Raw genomic sequence first — 13,995 nt, 5'->3', positions numbered from 1 at the left:
CTAACCTAGCTTGCAACACGGATGCTGCCTATACTCTCAACAGTAATAACATCAGGAGAGTACTGGAGAACAAGCAGAAAATCTCTCTCGCAAGACTCCGGGTCAAAGAGTCCGGGACCCAACATCCAACATGACGGAGGTAAAAGTGGCGACTGTCACCCGGAGAGAAGGGCACGGCAACCAACGAACCTGCACAAGACGGGTTGGAACCCGGAAGACACATTCAACGGTCCACCGAGCCCTGATGGTTTTCCAGGGCCCGTAGAGTAACAACTACGGGAAGCCCGGGCAAGGTGTTGCTCACCGGTTAAAACCCAAAACTAACAAGGGGGTAGAGGACAACACTGAAAACCCCTGCGACGTGTACAATCACGGGGGCCTAGCAGAGGGCCACCAAACACTACCAGTGGAACAATAGCCACACTAGGCAGAACCCCTACCAAGCAAATGAAAATAAAAAAAGAAAACCCCAGCAAAAGTACACTGTCTCCAGAGGCAACAGGAACCAGTCGCCGCTTAGGTGGCAAGTCGCGCAACACCTTTACGCCCTAACCAGCACAATACCAGTCCCTACCCAGGGCCAAACAAGGGCCCCAAGCCCCAGCTGGCCCCAAGGGTGAGGCAAATGCCGAACAGCAAGAACCTCTACGGGAATGGTTCCCGAACGCCCCAGAGAAGATAACCCTGTCACACAGGGGCAGTACTCACAGGGCACTTAGGGAAGGAAGCCCCTAAGAGCATGCAGCCCCGGTACTGATGAGGAACACCTGGCCACCGCACAACCCAACACACGGCAGTGAACACCACGAAAGGCAAACACCGCCTAGGAAACCGAGGCCAGAGAAGCGTCTATCCCGGTTGACATTAGCGTACGAAGTGATGCTAGGCAGCCAGCATGGTGAGGTCCGGGGCTCCCCCCTTCCCCTCTCTGGGTGGGGAGGGCTGCGCAGATGATCAGCGTGGCAGTAAAGTGTGATGTTTGCTTGTTTCCTTGGGATTGTAGGGAGTTTCTACCTCTCTGTTTGGTTTTCTGTTTTAGTTTTTTACCATGTGGGGTTTGTTTTGTTATGCCTACCTTTCTGGGTGCCTAACCCCGGTCGATGGCAGAGAAGGAAAACCCCAACCACAAGGGGGCTTTTCCAGGGCCATTGCTCCCTGAAACCTCTTTGAAGGGGCCAGGTTCTGGCACTGGTCCCTGGTAGGTCTAAACTCCTTAGCTAATGTCCCAGTCTAATAACATACTGAGCCTGATAAGCCCAAGGAGCTGTAAGGGCTCCCCACAGAAAATCAAAATATCTTCCCTAGAAACAAAACAAGGCACCCTTCTGCCAGGACATTGGACACTCTCAGGACATGAACTGCACAGAAAGCCAAACCCTGAGAATCAAGCAGATGAGCCACTCGAAGGAACCAACCCCAAGAGGCAAGGACCGAAGAGAACCCCTGTGGTTCAGGCAATGAACCACCAGAGAACAGTCCGGAGCCGGATGGTAAAGCCCCAAGTGACCCGAACCCTCCAGTACTCGCCCAGAAAATGGCATTTCATTACATTCAACGCTTGTTTTTTCCCCCAGATAAAACATCCAAGTAAAAGATGGATGCACCTGACGTGAGGGTGGGTAAATCACACCAGCAAATATGCTAAAACTAATTCAGAAAGGGAAGAGGGGGACAAAAACTCCCTTTCCTGCAGCAACAACCCCAGCCCAGAACGCACAAGGACCCAAGCAGGGGCAGCTCTGGGGGCTGCCCCTGTGCTTCAAGTGCTCCAAGAGGACTCCCACCAAGCTCCGAGAATCCCAAACACAGGCCCCAGGGCAGAGGCTTCCACGCCCACCACCCCTGAAGAAAAGGTGGCATCCAGAGGAAAAGCTTCCAAGAAGGAAGTCCACTGGGTTGACCCAGAAGCCTCAGCGGGAAAATCTGACTCGACCACCTTCGCAGACAAATTGGAAGGGGCAACCCCCAAAGCCACTCGAGCAAAACCCCGCCTTGACTCCGAAACTCTCAGACATTCAAGAGTCAGAAGCAGGGAGAGGAAGGAACAGAGCGAATCATGCCCACCTGGGAAGGAAGCAGTGGCGAGGAAGGAACCAAGGTCAAAGCGACCAACACCCCCAAATCCTGGGCCCTAAAACCCAAGTGGAGCAGCTTCTGGGGCCACCAACCGGGCAACCAACCTGGCTCGTTGCAGTAAGGAGAATCAAGCATGCAATGCAGCCGCTGCCTGATCTTTGAGATCACCAGGCAAGGAATGGGTAAAGTGAAGTACAAGTGGGGGAACAAGGCCTGCAAAACTCTGGGTCAGTGGTGTCCCCGACCCAACAGGCAGTGTGAAGGAGGCAGTACGGATGATGGTTTCCCTGAGGCAAGAGCAACAAACAACCCTCGACTTCGCACAAGACAAGAGCGGCCTCAGAAGTAGCCATTATACGACCAAGCCCATGGGGTTTTCCAGGGCCCATAGGGTGAATGAGCACCCTACTGGAAGCCCAGGCACAGGAGCTAGCAAAGCTGGTAGAACCCTGTCAGGTAGCAGGCAAACTAACTACCAACAGCTGGTATGAAACCTCGGGAGAAATAGAGGATGACTACCAACACAACCTAGGCTTGCCTAATAAGGAGCTAAGCAGACCTCCTCTGTCTAAAGAAGGTGAGAATGCCAGTGAATAAAAAACCAGCGTTGAATGTAATAAAACGCCATTTTCTGGGTGAGTCCCGGAGGCTCCCCGGAGCTATCCAGGCTGATATGGATACCCTAACTATTTTGCATCAATCGATGTGGGTGGAGTTCTAGGCCTACCGGGGACCACGAGCCAGAACCTGGCCCCCTCAGAGAGGCACGGGGAACAATGGCCGATAGAATTGCACATGTGATTTGGAGCATTCTATATCTGCCATCGACCGGGACAGGCACCCAGAAAGGTAAGCGCCACAAAACAAACTCCTATTCTGGTTAACAACAAAAATCGACAAACGGGTGGACAGAACTCCCGAAAAAAAAACGAACTAACAAGCATGACGTCACACGAGCCGCGCCGCATGTCTGCGCAGCTCCCCCCTCCTCGGGAGGGGGGAAGGGGGAGCCACAGACCCCCGCCTCAGTTCTGAGGCTGGATATCAAAACCGCGAAAAAATGCCGACCGGAGGGCGGGAGGGTGCTGGGGAGCCTCCGGGACTCACCGAGAAAATGGCGTTTCATTACATTCAACGCTGGTTTTCTGGGGGAGCCCCTACGGCTCCCCGGAGCTACTTCACCAAAGACCACCTAAAAAAATAAGAGGACATACCCGGGAAGCGGTAGGTGCACCACTCGCCAACACGAAGTTGAGACAGCTAAAGCTGAACCCACGGGATGTGTCCATTCGCGAGGGCGAAGCAGGGGGTGCCACCACACAAACAACCCTAATATAAGGGGGGGGGGGGAACACAAGGCAGACCCCCCTACCAGGCAAAAACAAATATAAAAGAAAAACCACACAAGTGGACAACGTACCCAGAGGGAACAGAGCCGACCGCTGTTATAGGTGAAAATTAGCTATGCAGTACCCTGCGCCCCACCAGTGCTGTAACTACCACTTACCCCAAGGTAAACAAGGGAGGAAAACCCCCAAACACTCGGGGCAGCCAAACGCCAAGCAGCGAAAAGCCAACAGAGGTAGACCCAAGGTGACTTGTGGAAGGCAACCCCAAGCCCCAAAGGTGGTAATTACAGGGCACTCAGGGAAAATGACCCTAAGCACATGCAGCCCGAGTACCTGAGAATACTACTCCCAGCTCACACGACCACCGTAAGAGCAGCACTGCAAACAAGTCACAGCACTGAGACAAGACCGGAGCTGGAGCCACACGACCATGCACTATCCCATCAGCCAAGGAACTGGGGCGGGGATCGCCGGCGCGGGGGTCTGGGGCTCCGTCTTCTCCCTCCCGGGGAGGGGGGGGGGAGCTGCGCAGACATGTGGCGTGGCTCGTGTGACGTCATACTTGTTAGTTCGTTTTTCTTGGGGAGTTCTGTCCACTCGTTTGTCGATTTTTGTTGTTAACCAGAATAGGGGTTTGTTTTGTGGCGCTTACCTTTCTGGGTGCCTGTCCCGGTCGATGGCAGATATAGAATGCTCCAAATCACATGTGCAATTCTATCGGCCATTGTTCCCCGTGCCTCTCTGAGGGGGCCAGGTTCTGGCTCGTGGTCCCCGGTAGGCCTAAAACTCCACCCACATCGACTGATGCAAAATAGTTAGGGTATCCATATCAGCCGTGGATAGCTCCGGGGAGCTGTAGGGGCTCCCCCCCAGAAAGAAAATGAAAAGAAAACCCACTGACGACACACAACAAACAAACTGGCAATCAGAGAGAAACATGGCCGCTGTGTTGAAGTAAAGCTAGCTGTGCCAGCCACAGTGCACCCCACCCAGCCAATAACACTCCTCTACCCAGGGCAAGACGGAAAGCCCAAGACCTCCGATTTACCCCAAGGGCAAAGACAACATCACGTGATGAAGGTCTCAAATGGGGAAAGATTCCCAAACGGTCCAGGGAAAATAACTCTCGACACTCACTGAGCAATGTCTTTTGCTGACATCAGAGCACAAGGGTTTTGGAAATGCACCTGGATGTGTGCCTTGGGCAGACTCATCTTATTGACTCTCTTCTCTTAAGGGCCAGATATCAAGGCTTCAGCTGCTGTTCTTCCTACAGCTTCTTCTTATACATCTCCTAAACACCAATCTGCAGCCCAGGTAAGCCTCATCCTTCTTGTAGTATGTGGCACTTCAACTAAGATTTGTCTTAAGCAGCAACCAAGTGGGATAACTCCAAAGGAACTTTCTTGAGTAGCATATTCGGTCACTCATGCCCTAGTACTTCTTTCATTAGCTTCTCTGTATTTGAAGGTTTCCTCTAGCTCTGCCATCTACAGCAACTGGGGAATATGTGAGAGGATATGGCAGTGGTGTTGACACTGACCTGTTGTTGGTCAGTGGTAGGACCTGCTGTAGAAAGGTAGTTTGCCAGGGCACAGCTCATGAACTCTGTGTTGCAAGCAGAGCCTGGACAAACTTTCTTTTTAATGAAAGCACTTTTCTGTGTACCAGAAGGGAGTATAGGATCATGCTGAGGGACCGACCAAATATAATGACCAGAAAGGTGTCATGTACATTTGACACTACTTTCTTTAGATAAAAATTTATTAGTGCATCAAGAATATGTTTACCCATAATGTGCAAAGTATACAACATTCCTGAGAGGGAAAACTAAACAAGACGGAAAATGTACCTTTCAAAACAGGATATTCAACATGCATACGTAACCATCCAGAAAAATTTAATACCCTCAAATTTTTTAATTTCCTTTGCTAATTTTCTCTGAACTTAATGAAATTGAAAAATATTGTTAAATATTCAAGGTTGGTGAGAAGCCTGTATTGACACAAACATACTTCTTTAAATAACATATCATACGAGGAGAACTGGCCAATGCCCATTTACTTACTGATGGCAATATTTAAGTCTCGTCTGGCAACAAAGCCAACCAAGTATTGAGACTGCCTGCTCACGACCACAGGGAACCCATTGTGATCTGTCTCCCGAAGAAGTTGCTCTACATCATCCAATGTCATGCTGTCCTGTGTAATTACGTAGAAAGATTCGTTCTTCCTGTAGAGTACATTCAGGACATTACCAATTGTAAATGATCAGGTTTCATAGAACCTCATGACAATTTTTTAGAACCTCATTATTACTTTTATTAATAAATAACTTACAGCATAAACCATATACAAAACTAGTAACACATGCTTCATTACTGTGAAAGAGTTCCACAAAAAATGTAAAGAGCTGCTGCTATATTTCAGCCCTCCACAGTATGATACCATCAATCCTTAATCTGCAAGGGATCCCACACTGGAAGAACAGTAAGGCAACATAATTATCAGGAGAAAGTGTTAACCCATGATGACTGTATAGCACTCGGAAGGAATGAGGATAAGGATTTGGGATAGGAAGGAGGGAAGAAATGATGCCCTACTACTTGGATGTCGGACAGGGTAGAAGAAAAAACCAGCGTTGAATGTAATGAAACGCCATTATCAGGGCGAGCCCCGGAGGCTCCATGAAGCTATCCAACTGATATAGTGCTTTATTAATTTGGGGTCATCAGTCATAGGAGTCCTTATGTCTACTGGGACCATGAACCAGAACCTGCTCCCCTCAGAGAGGTGCAGGGAGCAATGGCCTATGAGCACTTTACATTTCAAGTATGTCATATTTTGCCATCGACCAGGGAAGGCACCCAGAAAGACAGGCGAAACAAAAACGACAGTTTTGTGAAAATTGCGAAGTACGTCCAGAAAGAGCAAAGGAACTCCCCCAGAAAAAAAGCAAACCAGCAACCCTTCACTCAACTAGCACTCTTGCTCATTAGAGTCCCCCCCTCCCCCCCCCTGCCCACTCAGTTCTTTAATGATGCAAAATCGCAGGCCGGAGGGATGGAGGGTGTCAGGGAGCTTCGGGGGCTTGCCCAGAAAATGGTACTTCATTAAATTCAACGCTGGTTTTCTATGAAGAGCCACAGGTTGTCTGCCAGGATGTTGGACACGCACTGAATGTGAACAGCACAGAGAGCTAAACTTACAACCCCAAAGAGCCATGGACTGCATAGACACCCCTTCCCCCCCATTTGAGACAATGAACCATAGGGAAGCACTCTGTATAGAGCCGGATCACAGAGCCCCAAGGAAGCCGAATCCGCTGCAGCACCTGCCACACAGCCACAAACTCCCGCATTGTGCTGTGAACCCGAAGGAAGGACAAATCCCAACGCCCCTGGCCGGCCTGGTGAGAGCTGGTCACAGAACCCCAACCGATGGGTGAGGCATCCGTGAACACATTGAGTGAGAGGAAAGGAAGATGCCATGGCACCGAACCTTGAAAATCCTAAAGAGGAAGCCAGAGACAAAGCAACGGACGCAAGGACACCAAAGAACATGCCCAGCGATTGCGAGAGTGGTGAAAGAGACTGCCCTAATGATACCAGAACAGCCTCTGAAGCCAAACCCTGCCCAGCAGATAAACCAGCACGGCAAAATTCAGGTTCCTGCACAGCTGCTCGATGAACCGCCTAGTGACCCAGGTACCCCTCAAAAACAGCTGAAGGTAGGACCACAATCGGAGCAAAGCCACAAAAGGGACGCAGTTTGAGAGTCTCACACTAGGCCCAGACAAGTCCGAACTTGGGACGGAACCAACTGGGACTTCCACCAATTCACAAGGGACCCGCACCTGGCACGCTGGAAATGAACCTGGCAAGCAGACCAGCTGGGAGCCCACACCAACCAGTCGTTGAAGTAGGCCAAAACCTGAAGACCTAGCAGACGCAGATGGGCCACAATGACCCTGGTTAAACACATGAAAATGCGAGGTGTCAGATTCAAGCCAAAGGGAAGACAACAAAAGTGTCTTTGCCCCACCACAAAACCCAACCAATTCCTGAACCCCTGATGAATAGCAACATGCCAATAAGCGTCCCTGAGGTCCATGGAAATCATCCAAGTGCCCGGCTCGAGAAGAAGCTGGACCTCGGACAATATGGTCATCCGAAAGGAGGTGCAAGGAATCAACCGGTTCAGACGAGACAAGTCCAGAATGTACCAGAGATCCGCACGGTCCCGTTTTGGAACTGGAAACATGCAGGAAACCAACTTGAGAGACAAGGTCGTTTCGATCACGCCCAAGCAAAGCCTCTCCGAGATGACCCAACAGAGGGACGGGGAAGCGGCCGGCCCCCCTAGACCTGACCCTTCGATAGGAGGAAGGGCCGCCCAACGCCACCAAAGACTGGAAGAAACAACCTGAAAACCCCACGAATCGCGGGCAAAAAGAGCCAGCTGCCCCCCCATCGGAAAGGGCAGATCCGAACCTCAAGAAACCAAACGTCGTGCCAACCTCATGGTTGGTGCGGCATTTGGCTTCTTGGGGTTCTTCAGGTTGACACAAGGTTGATGCAGCCAACTCCTGTGTTACACAGGAGTATAACACAAATGTTTGTGTTATACTGCACATTTATTTTTTTGCCTCTTTGAAGGGACCGGGTTCAGGTTTGTGGTGCCCGGAAGTAAAGAACACCTCCACGACTGATGGCACCTAATAGTCTGGCACTATATCAGTATGGTAGCTTAAGGAAGCCACAAGGGGCTCGCCCCCCCAGACAACAGAGTTGAGTGTAATGAAATGCTATGTTAAAAGTAGCTCCCTGGAGCTCATGCACTAGTACAACAGAGCCTCTATAACAAACCACGTCTCTGGACCTACGCGACCTGTAAGGCAACCAGGCAACCATCTGGTTTGAGGGAAGCATCTAAACTCCTCATACAAGGAGTTTAGATGCTTCTAAAGGAGTGGTACTTTGAACCACTCACGGTACCAGGAATAAGGAAACAAAGTAAAGATTTTAATGAAAAAACAAATGAAGACAACTAGTCAAACAATACAGGAGGAGTTGTTAAGAGGAAAACAGCCCCAACTCCAAGTTATCCAGCCACCAATACCTGGCAGCTGAGGTTGTGCACGGGTTCCTGCCAGTCACTCTCATCACAGGAGCTCAAGAATAATTATGTAACCTTAAGTAAATTCCAAAGGAAATTATAGCAATTCAGTATTGTAGATCCTTAGATACTGACTATAGGACCAACTACAATTTATTTAAATTTCCATGTGAGAAAATTGCAACATTATACTATTGGATAATTGTTGCAATTATCCCCACCCTTCTCTTTCTTGCCTGATTTTTGTTGCCTGATCGTAGAATTCAAGTAACCATGTGAGGCAGGACCTGCCATCCCTGAACCCATGTTGATGCTGTGTTACAAAGTTCTTTCGCTCCAGATGTTCCACTAGCTTTCTTTGCACAATCTTCTCCATCAGCATGCATGGTATACAGGTTAGGGACACTGGCCTGTAGTTCAGTGCCTCCTGTCTATCTCCTTTCTTGTATATCGGGACTACGTTAGCTGCTTTCCAAATATCTGGCAGTTCTCCTGTTGCCAGTGATTTGTTGTACACTATGGAGAGTGGTAGGCACAGTTCTCTTGCTCCTTCCTTTAGTATCCAAGGGGAGATTCCATCTGGGCCTATAGCCTTTGTCACATCCAACTCCAGTAAACACTTCCTTACTTCCCCGCTGGTAATCTCAAACTCTTCCAGTGGATCCTGGTTAGCTATTCCCTCTCTCATCTCTGGGATTTCTCCTTGCTCTAAGGTGAAGACCTCCTGGAATTTCTTATTCAGTTCCTCACAAACTTCCTTGTCATTTGTAGTGAATCCTTCTTCCCCCTATTCTTAATTTCATAACCTGTTCCTTTACTGTTGTTTTTCTCCTGATGTGGCTATGCAGCAATTTAGGCTGAGTCTTTGCCTTGCTTGCGATGTCATTTTCGTATTGTCTTTCTGCCTCTCTTCTCATCCTGACATATTCATTCCTGGCATTCTGATATCTTTCTCTGCTCTCAAGTGTCCTATTATTCCTATAGTTTCTCCATGCCCTTTTACTTTGCTGCTTAGCTAGCCTACATTTCTGATTAAACCATGGGTTTCTCATCTTCATTTCACTGTTTTCCTTTTGGACTGGGACAAACTTGTTTGCTGCGTCCTTGCACTTCTGCGTGATGTAGTCCATCATGTCTTGGGCCGTCTTTCCCCTGAGCTCTGTTTCCCATGCTATATCTGTTAGGAATTTTCTCATCTCCTCATAATTTCCCTTTCGGTATGCTAACCTTTTGTTTTCGGTATCCCTCCTCGAGTTCAATAACCCTTCTTCAATCAAGTACTCAAACACCAGTACACTGTGGTCGCTCATTCCTACTGGGGCATCAAAACCGATTTCTCTTATGTCGGAGTCGTTCAGAGTGAAGACTAGGTCGAGTCTTGCTGGTTCAACATTTCCTCTCATCCTTGTGGGTTCTCTGACATGCTGGGTTAAAAAGTTTCTAGTCACCGCCTCCAATAGTTTGGCTCTCCACGTATCCTCGCCTCCATGCGGTTCCTTGTTCTCCCAGTCAATCCTTCCGTGATTGAAATCCCCCATGATGAGCAGGTGGGATCTATTTCTACAGGTAGCAGAGGCTGCCCTCTCAATTATAGTGTTAACTGCCATGTTGTTGGTTTCATACTCTTGACTGGGTCTTCTGTCATTTGGTGGAGGGTTATATATTACTGCTACTACTATTCTTGGTCCTCCTATTGTCATGGTGCCTGCTATGTAGTCTCTGAAACCCTCACAGCCCGGTATAGCCATCTCCTTAAAACTCCATTCCTTTGTCATGAGTAGGGCCACTCCACCTCCTCCCCTACCTTCCCTCTCTTTCCTTATTACTGTGTACTCCTGGGGAAATACGGCATTCGTTATGATTCTTGAGAGGTTTGTTTCAGTGAGTCCGATTACATTCGGGTTCACTTCTTGTGCCCTTTCCCTTAGTTCACTTGCCTTGCTTGTGATCCAATCTATGCTCGAATACATTACCCTGAAACTGACTCTCTTCTGCTTCTCCTCTGGGGGGGGGGGGTGACCTGTGGGATCTGGGGGTGAGTGGGAGCTGGGAGGATGTGGTACGGGGAGACTGGTGGAAGAGGAAGGGCTTGGGGGGTTGGGGGGAGGGGGAGGGTAACAGGGGTGGGTGAGAGGGGGGGGAGGGTAACGGGGGTGGGTGAGAGGGGGGGTGGGTGAGAGGGGGGTTGGGTGAGAGGGGGGGTGGGTGAGAGGGGGGGGAGGGTAACGGGGGTGGGTGAGAGGGGGGAGGGTAATGGGGGTGGGTGAGAGGGGGAAGGGTAGGGGGGGTGAGAGGAGGGAGGGTAGAGGGGGTGGGTGAGAGGGGGGAGGGTAGGGGCGAAGAGTGAGAGGGGGAGGGTTGGGTGGGTGGGTGAGAGGGGGAGGGTAGGGGGGGGTGGGTGAGAGGGGGAGGGTAGGGGGGGTGGGTGAGAGGGGGAGGGTAGGGGGGGTGGGTGAGAGGGGGAGGGTAGGGGGGGTGGGTGAGAGGGGGAGGGTAGGGGGGGTGGGTGAGAGGGGGAGGGTAGGGGGTGGGTGAGAGGGGGAGGGTAGGGGGGAAGAGTGAGAGGGGGAGGGTTGGGGGAGCGTGGGGGAAGGAGAGGCTTCGGAGGATGGGGGAGAAGGGGGTGGGGGTTGGGGGGCAGAAAAGGGGGGAGGGCTTGGGGGGAAAGGGAAGGCTGAGGTGGGTGAGGAAGAGGGAAGGGTTTAGAGGAGTGGTGGAGAGGGGAAGGCTTAGGTGGGGTGGGGGAGAGTGAGGGGGCCTAGTGGGGCAGGGGAGAACGGAGGGCTTGGGGGTGGGAGAGACAGGAGGGCATGTGGGAGAAGGGAGGGCTTGGGGGATGGGGAAGAAGGGGGGTCCTGGGGGGGAGGCGGGAGTGGGAGGAGGGGGGTGTGTGGGTGGAGGGGGTTGGGTGGGGGCAGGGTGCCTTAGGTGGGTACTTGGTGGGGGGCTGACAGGGAATGGGGCAGGTAGGGTGTCTGTTGGGTAGAATGTGGGGGGTGGTGCCGCACTCCCTGTGGCTATTGCACTGTTTGAGGAGGGTTCCCCACTCCCCTCCGGGGTTGTAGGGATCGGGGTTGTGGCTCTCTGATTCCTTTCCTTTGTGTGTTATATTGCTGGGGTAAGAGTACTTGTTCTCTGTAATGCTGCTGCACATTGTGTGGATGATACACCAATGAATTGTCTGTTTTTGTATCTTTCGTTTTCTATTTGCTCCTCTATTTCTTCTGTGGAATTGGGAAACAGAATAGTAGTGATGATCAAATCATTAGGTTCATGTTTAAAATACAGTGGTACCTCAGTTTACGAATTTTATCCGTTCCCAGGGACGGTTTGTAAGCCGAATATTTGTAAAGTAAAGGGAATTTCCCCATAAGAATAATGTAAATCGAATTAATCTGTTCCAGACTCACGAAAATATTAATTTCAAAGTAAATTTTATACCTAATTCACCCAAATCTTCAGTACTAAAGTACGTACAAGTTATTACTTACCTTTACTGATGACTCTCGTTGGCGTATGGAAGATGGTGAGGAGGGGGGAAGGAGGAGAGGTGTTAGTGTTTGGAAGGGGAGTCCCCTTCCATTATAACATCAGGGAGTGATGACTTTCTGGGATACACTCTCTGGCAGAGTGTATCCTGCATACCATTAGGACCTGCTTGTGGCTCACCGCTTGGTTTTCTCACTAAAAACCTGTCTAGCGACACTTCTTTTTTCCTACATTGTAACACTTGTTTGAAGTAAGACATCACATTGTCATTATAAAGGTTAACACAATGGCCTGCTGCAGCTTGATTTGTGTGACACTTTTCAGCCAAATTTTGCAATTCTTCTCATACTGCAATCATTTTCTTAATAAATGAAGAAGGGACTCTACAACAACAATCCTTATACCATTTTCATGTTTACGAATCATCTCTTGTTTTTCCTCTGTGGTCATTCTCACATGTGTTTTCTTGGCTTGAACCTTACCACTGGCTCTCTTGGGACCTATGGCGAGATATATAATAACTTTTATGTTCAAATACCCCAAAAATCCGAAAAAAAGATGAAATTCTTTCAGGTATGAATTCAGGTATGATTGTCACTAGGCGGAAAGCACTGGTAAACTGAGGCACGATCGTCATGCACCACACGCTAGGTCGGCCATAAGCATATCAACAAACTTTGTTTCAGAAAGGCAAAGCTTGTAACCCGATTCGCATTTTACGAAGAAATTGGGCTCGTAACCCGAAAGTTCGTAAATAGGGGCATTCGTAAGCCGAGGTGTCACTGTACTAGAAACAGGAATTTATATTCAAATTTGGTGAGAAATCCCAGCAGGACAAAAATGTTGCACCTTCACTTCATCAAGTTGAGAAGATGAAGAGTATCTCTCTGAACTTGACTCTCCTACCAAATTAAGACAAGCCAGGAATATCATTGTATACTTATTTAACATTGGATTTTGCAAAACTGTTTGCATACTCTACCACTGGACCACCGTCGCTTGTACAAGTACTACAACTGGATTTCTACTGAAATCACAGGAAGTCTGGAGTCTAGGCCAGGAAGTATTGAAGCCAGTCCATGTTTTTAAGTATGACCCAAAAACACTCGGTGATTAGGTTTACGTATGACCCACAAGCATACTCCAGTGGTAGAGTATGTGACTGGCAATGCTGGGGTCGTAGGTTCGTGCCACCTCATAGCCCTGGTGGATTTTCTCATTGGTACAGTATATATCACATTAGTGTGATTTGTGTGTTGTTGATTATCATCATTATTCAGAGTGAAATCACACTAAAGTGATGTATCAATAGAAAATATGTAGGAGCCGTGATGAAGATTTGAACCCATGCACTGGGTATTCCCAGACCACACTCCAGACAACTAGGCCACGACATATTGGTCAAAAGGATTGCAACCTGGGGGTTCTTATAATCCCACGAAGGTTCCCGAGGCTTCTACTGAAGCCGAACTCGGGTTTCACACAATCCCCCAATGCACTTTGGGTCTGTCGTGTGAGCTTCAGAGGAAGGAATGTTTTACCTCTGATGCTCCTCTTTCAATGTACACTAACATGATGTATCAGTGAGAAAATCCGTAGGAGCCGTGATTATTGGTTGTGAGGAGCTCTTTTATTATTATTATTATTATTGTTTGTCAAACGTCTAATGCTGCCAGGTTACATACAGTTGCATGCAGAGTGAAGTAACATTACTCAGAAAGTGTGAGAACATAAGCATATAACAATTACTGACCCTGGTTTCTTGACATCATGTGCCAAGGTGGTGTGACTAAACTCTTCTTTGGAATCCAAGAACGGATATCCATTAAGAATGATGTGAGCGTCATAAATACCCTCACGGCCAAATGCATCTCCAATCCATTTGCTTGCCATGACTGCAGCCATGAGGGGCACGATGTAGCGCACACCTCCCGTCAGCTCGAACATGATCACCACCAGTGATA

The 13,995-nt window shown here is 49.3% G+C and overlaps 1 protein-coding gene across 1 annotated transcript in view; it reads right to left on the bottom strand.

Annotated features, from left to right (window-relative positions):
* LOC138360239 (H(+)/Cl(-) exchange transporter 3-like) overlaps positions 1 to 13,995 on the bottom strand; it is a 47,910-nt gene that overhangs the window by 33,283 nt on the left and 632 nt on the right. Inside the window, exons 2-3 of the mRNA XM_069320168.1 lie at positions 13,785 to 13,995; positions 5,494 to 5,657 (exon numbers count right to left, since the gene is read on the bottom strand). Of these exons, the coding sequence (XP_069176269.1) occupies positions 5,494 to 5,657; positions 13,785 to 13,995 (375 nt within the window). The remainder of the gene's footprint in view (positions 1 to 5,493; positions 5,658 to 13,784) is intronic.

This window comes from Procambarus clarkii, unplaced genomic scaffold (assembly GCF_040958095.1).
Source record: "Procambarus clarkii isolate CNS0578487 unplaced genomic scaffold, FALCON_Pclarkii_2.0 HiC_scaffold_103, whole genome shotgun sequence".
Classification (NCBI taxonomy): Eukaryota; Metazoa; Arthropoda; class Malacostraca; order Decapoda; family Cambaridae; genus Procambarus; species Procambarus clarkii.
This window is presented reverse-complemented; position numbering and strand designations above follow the sequence as displayed.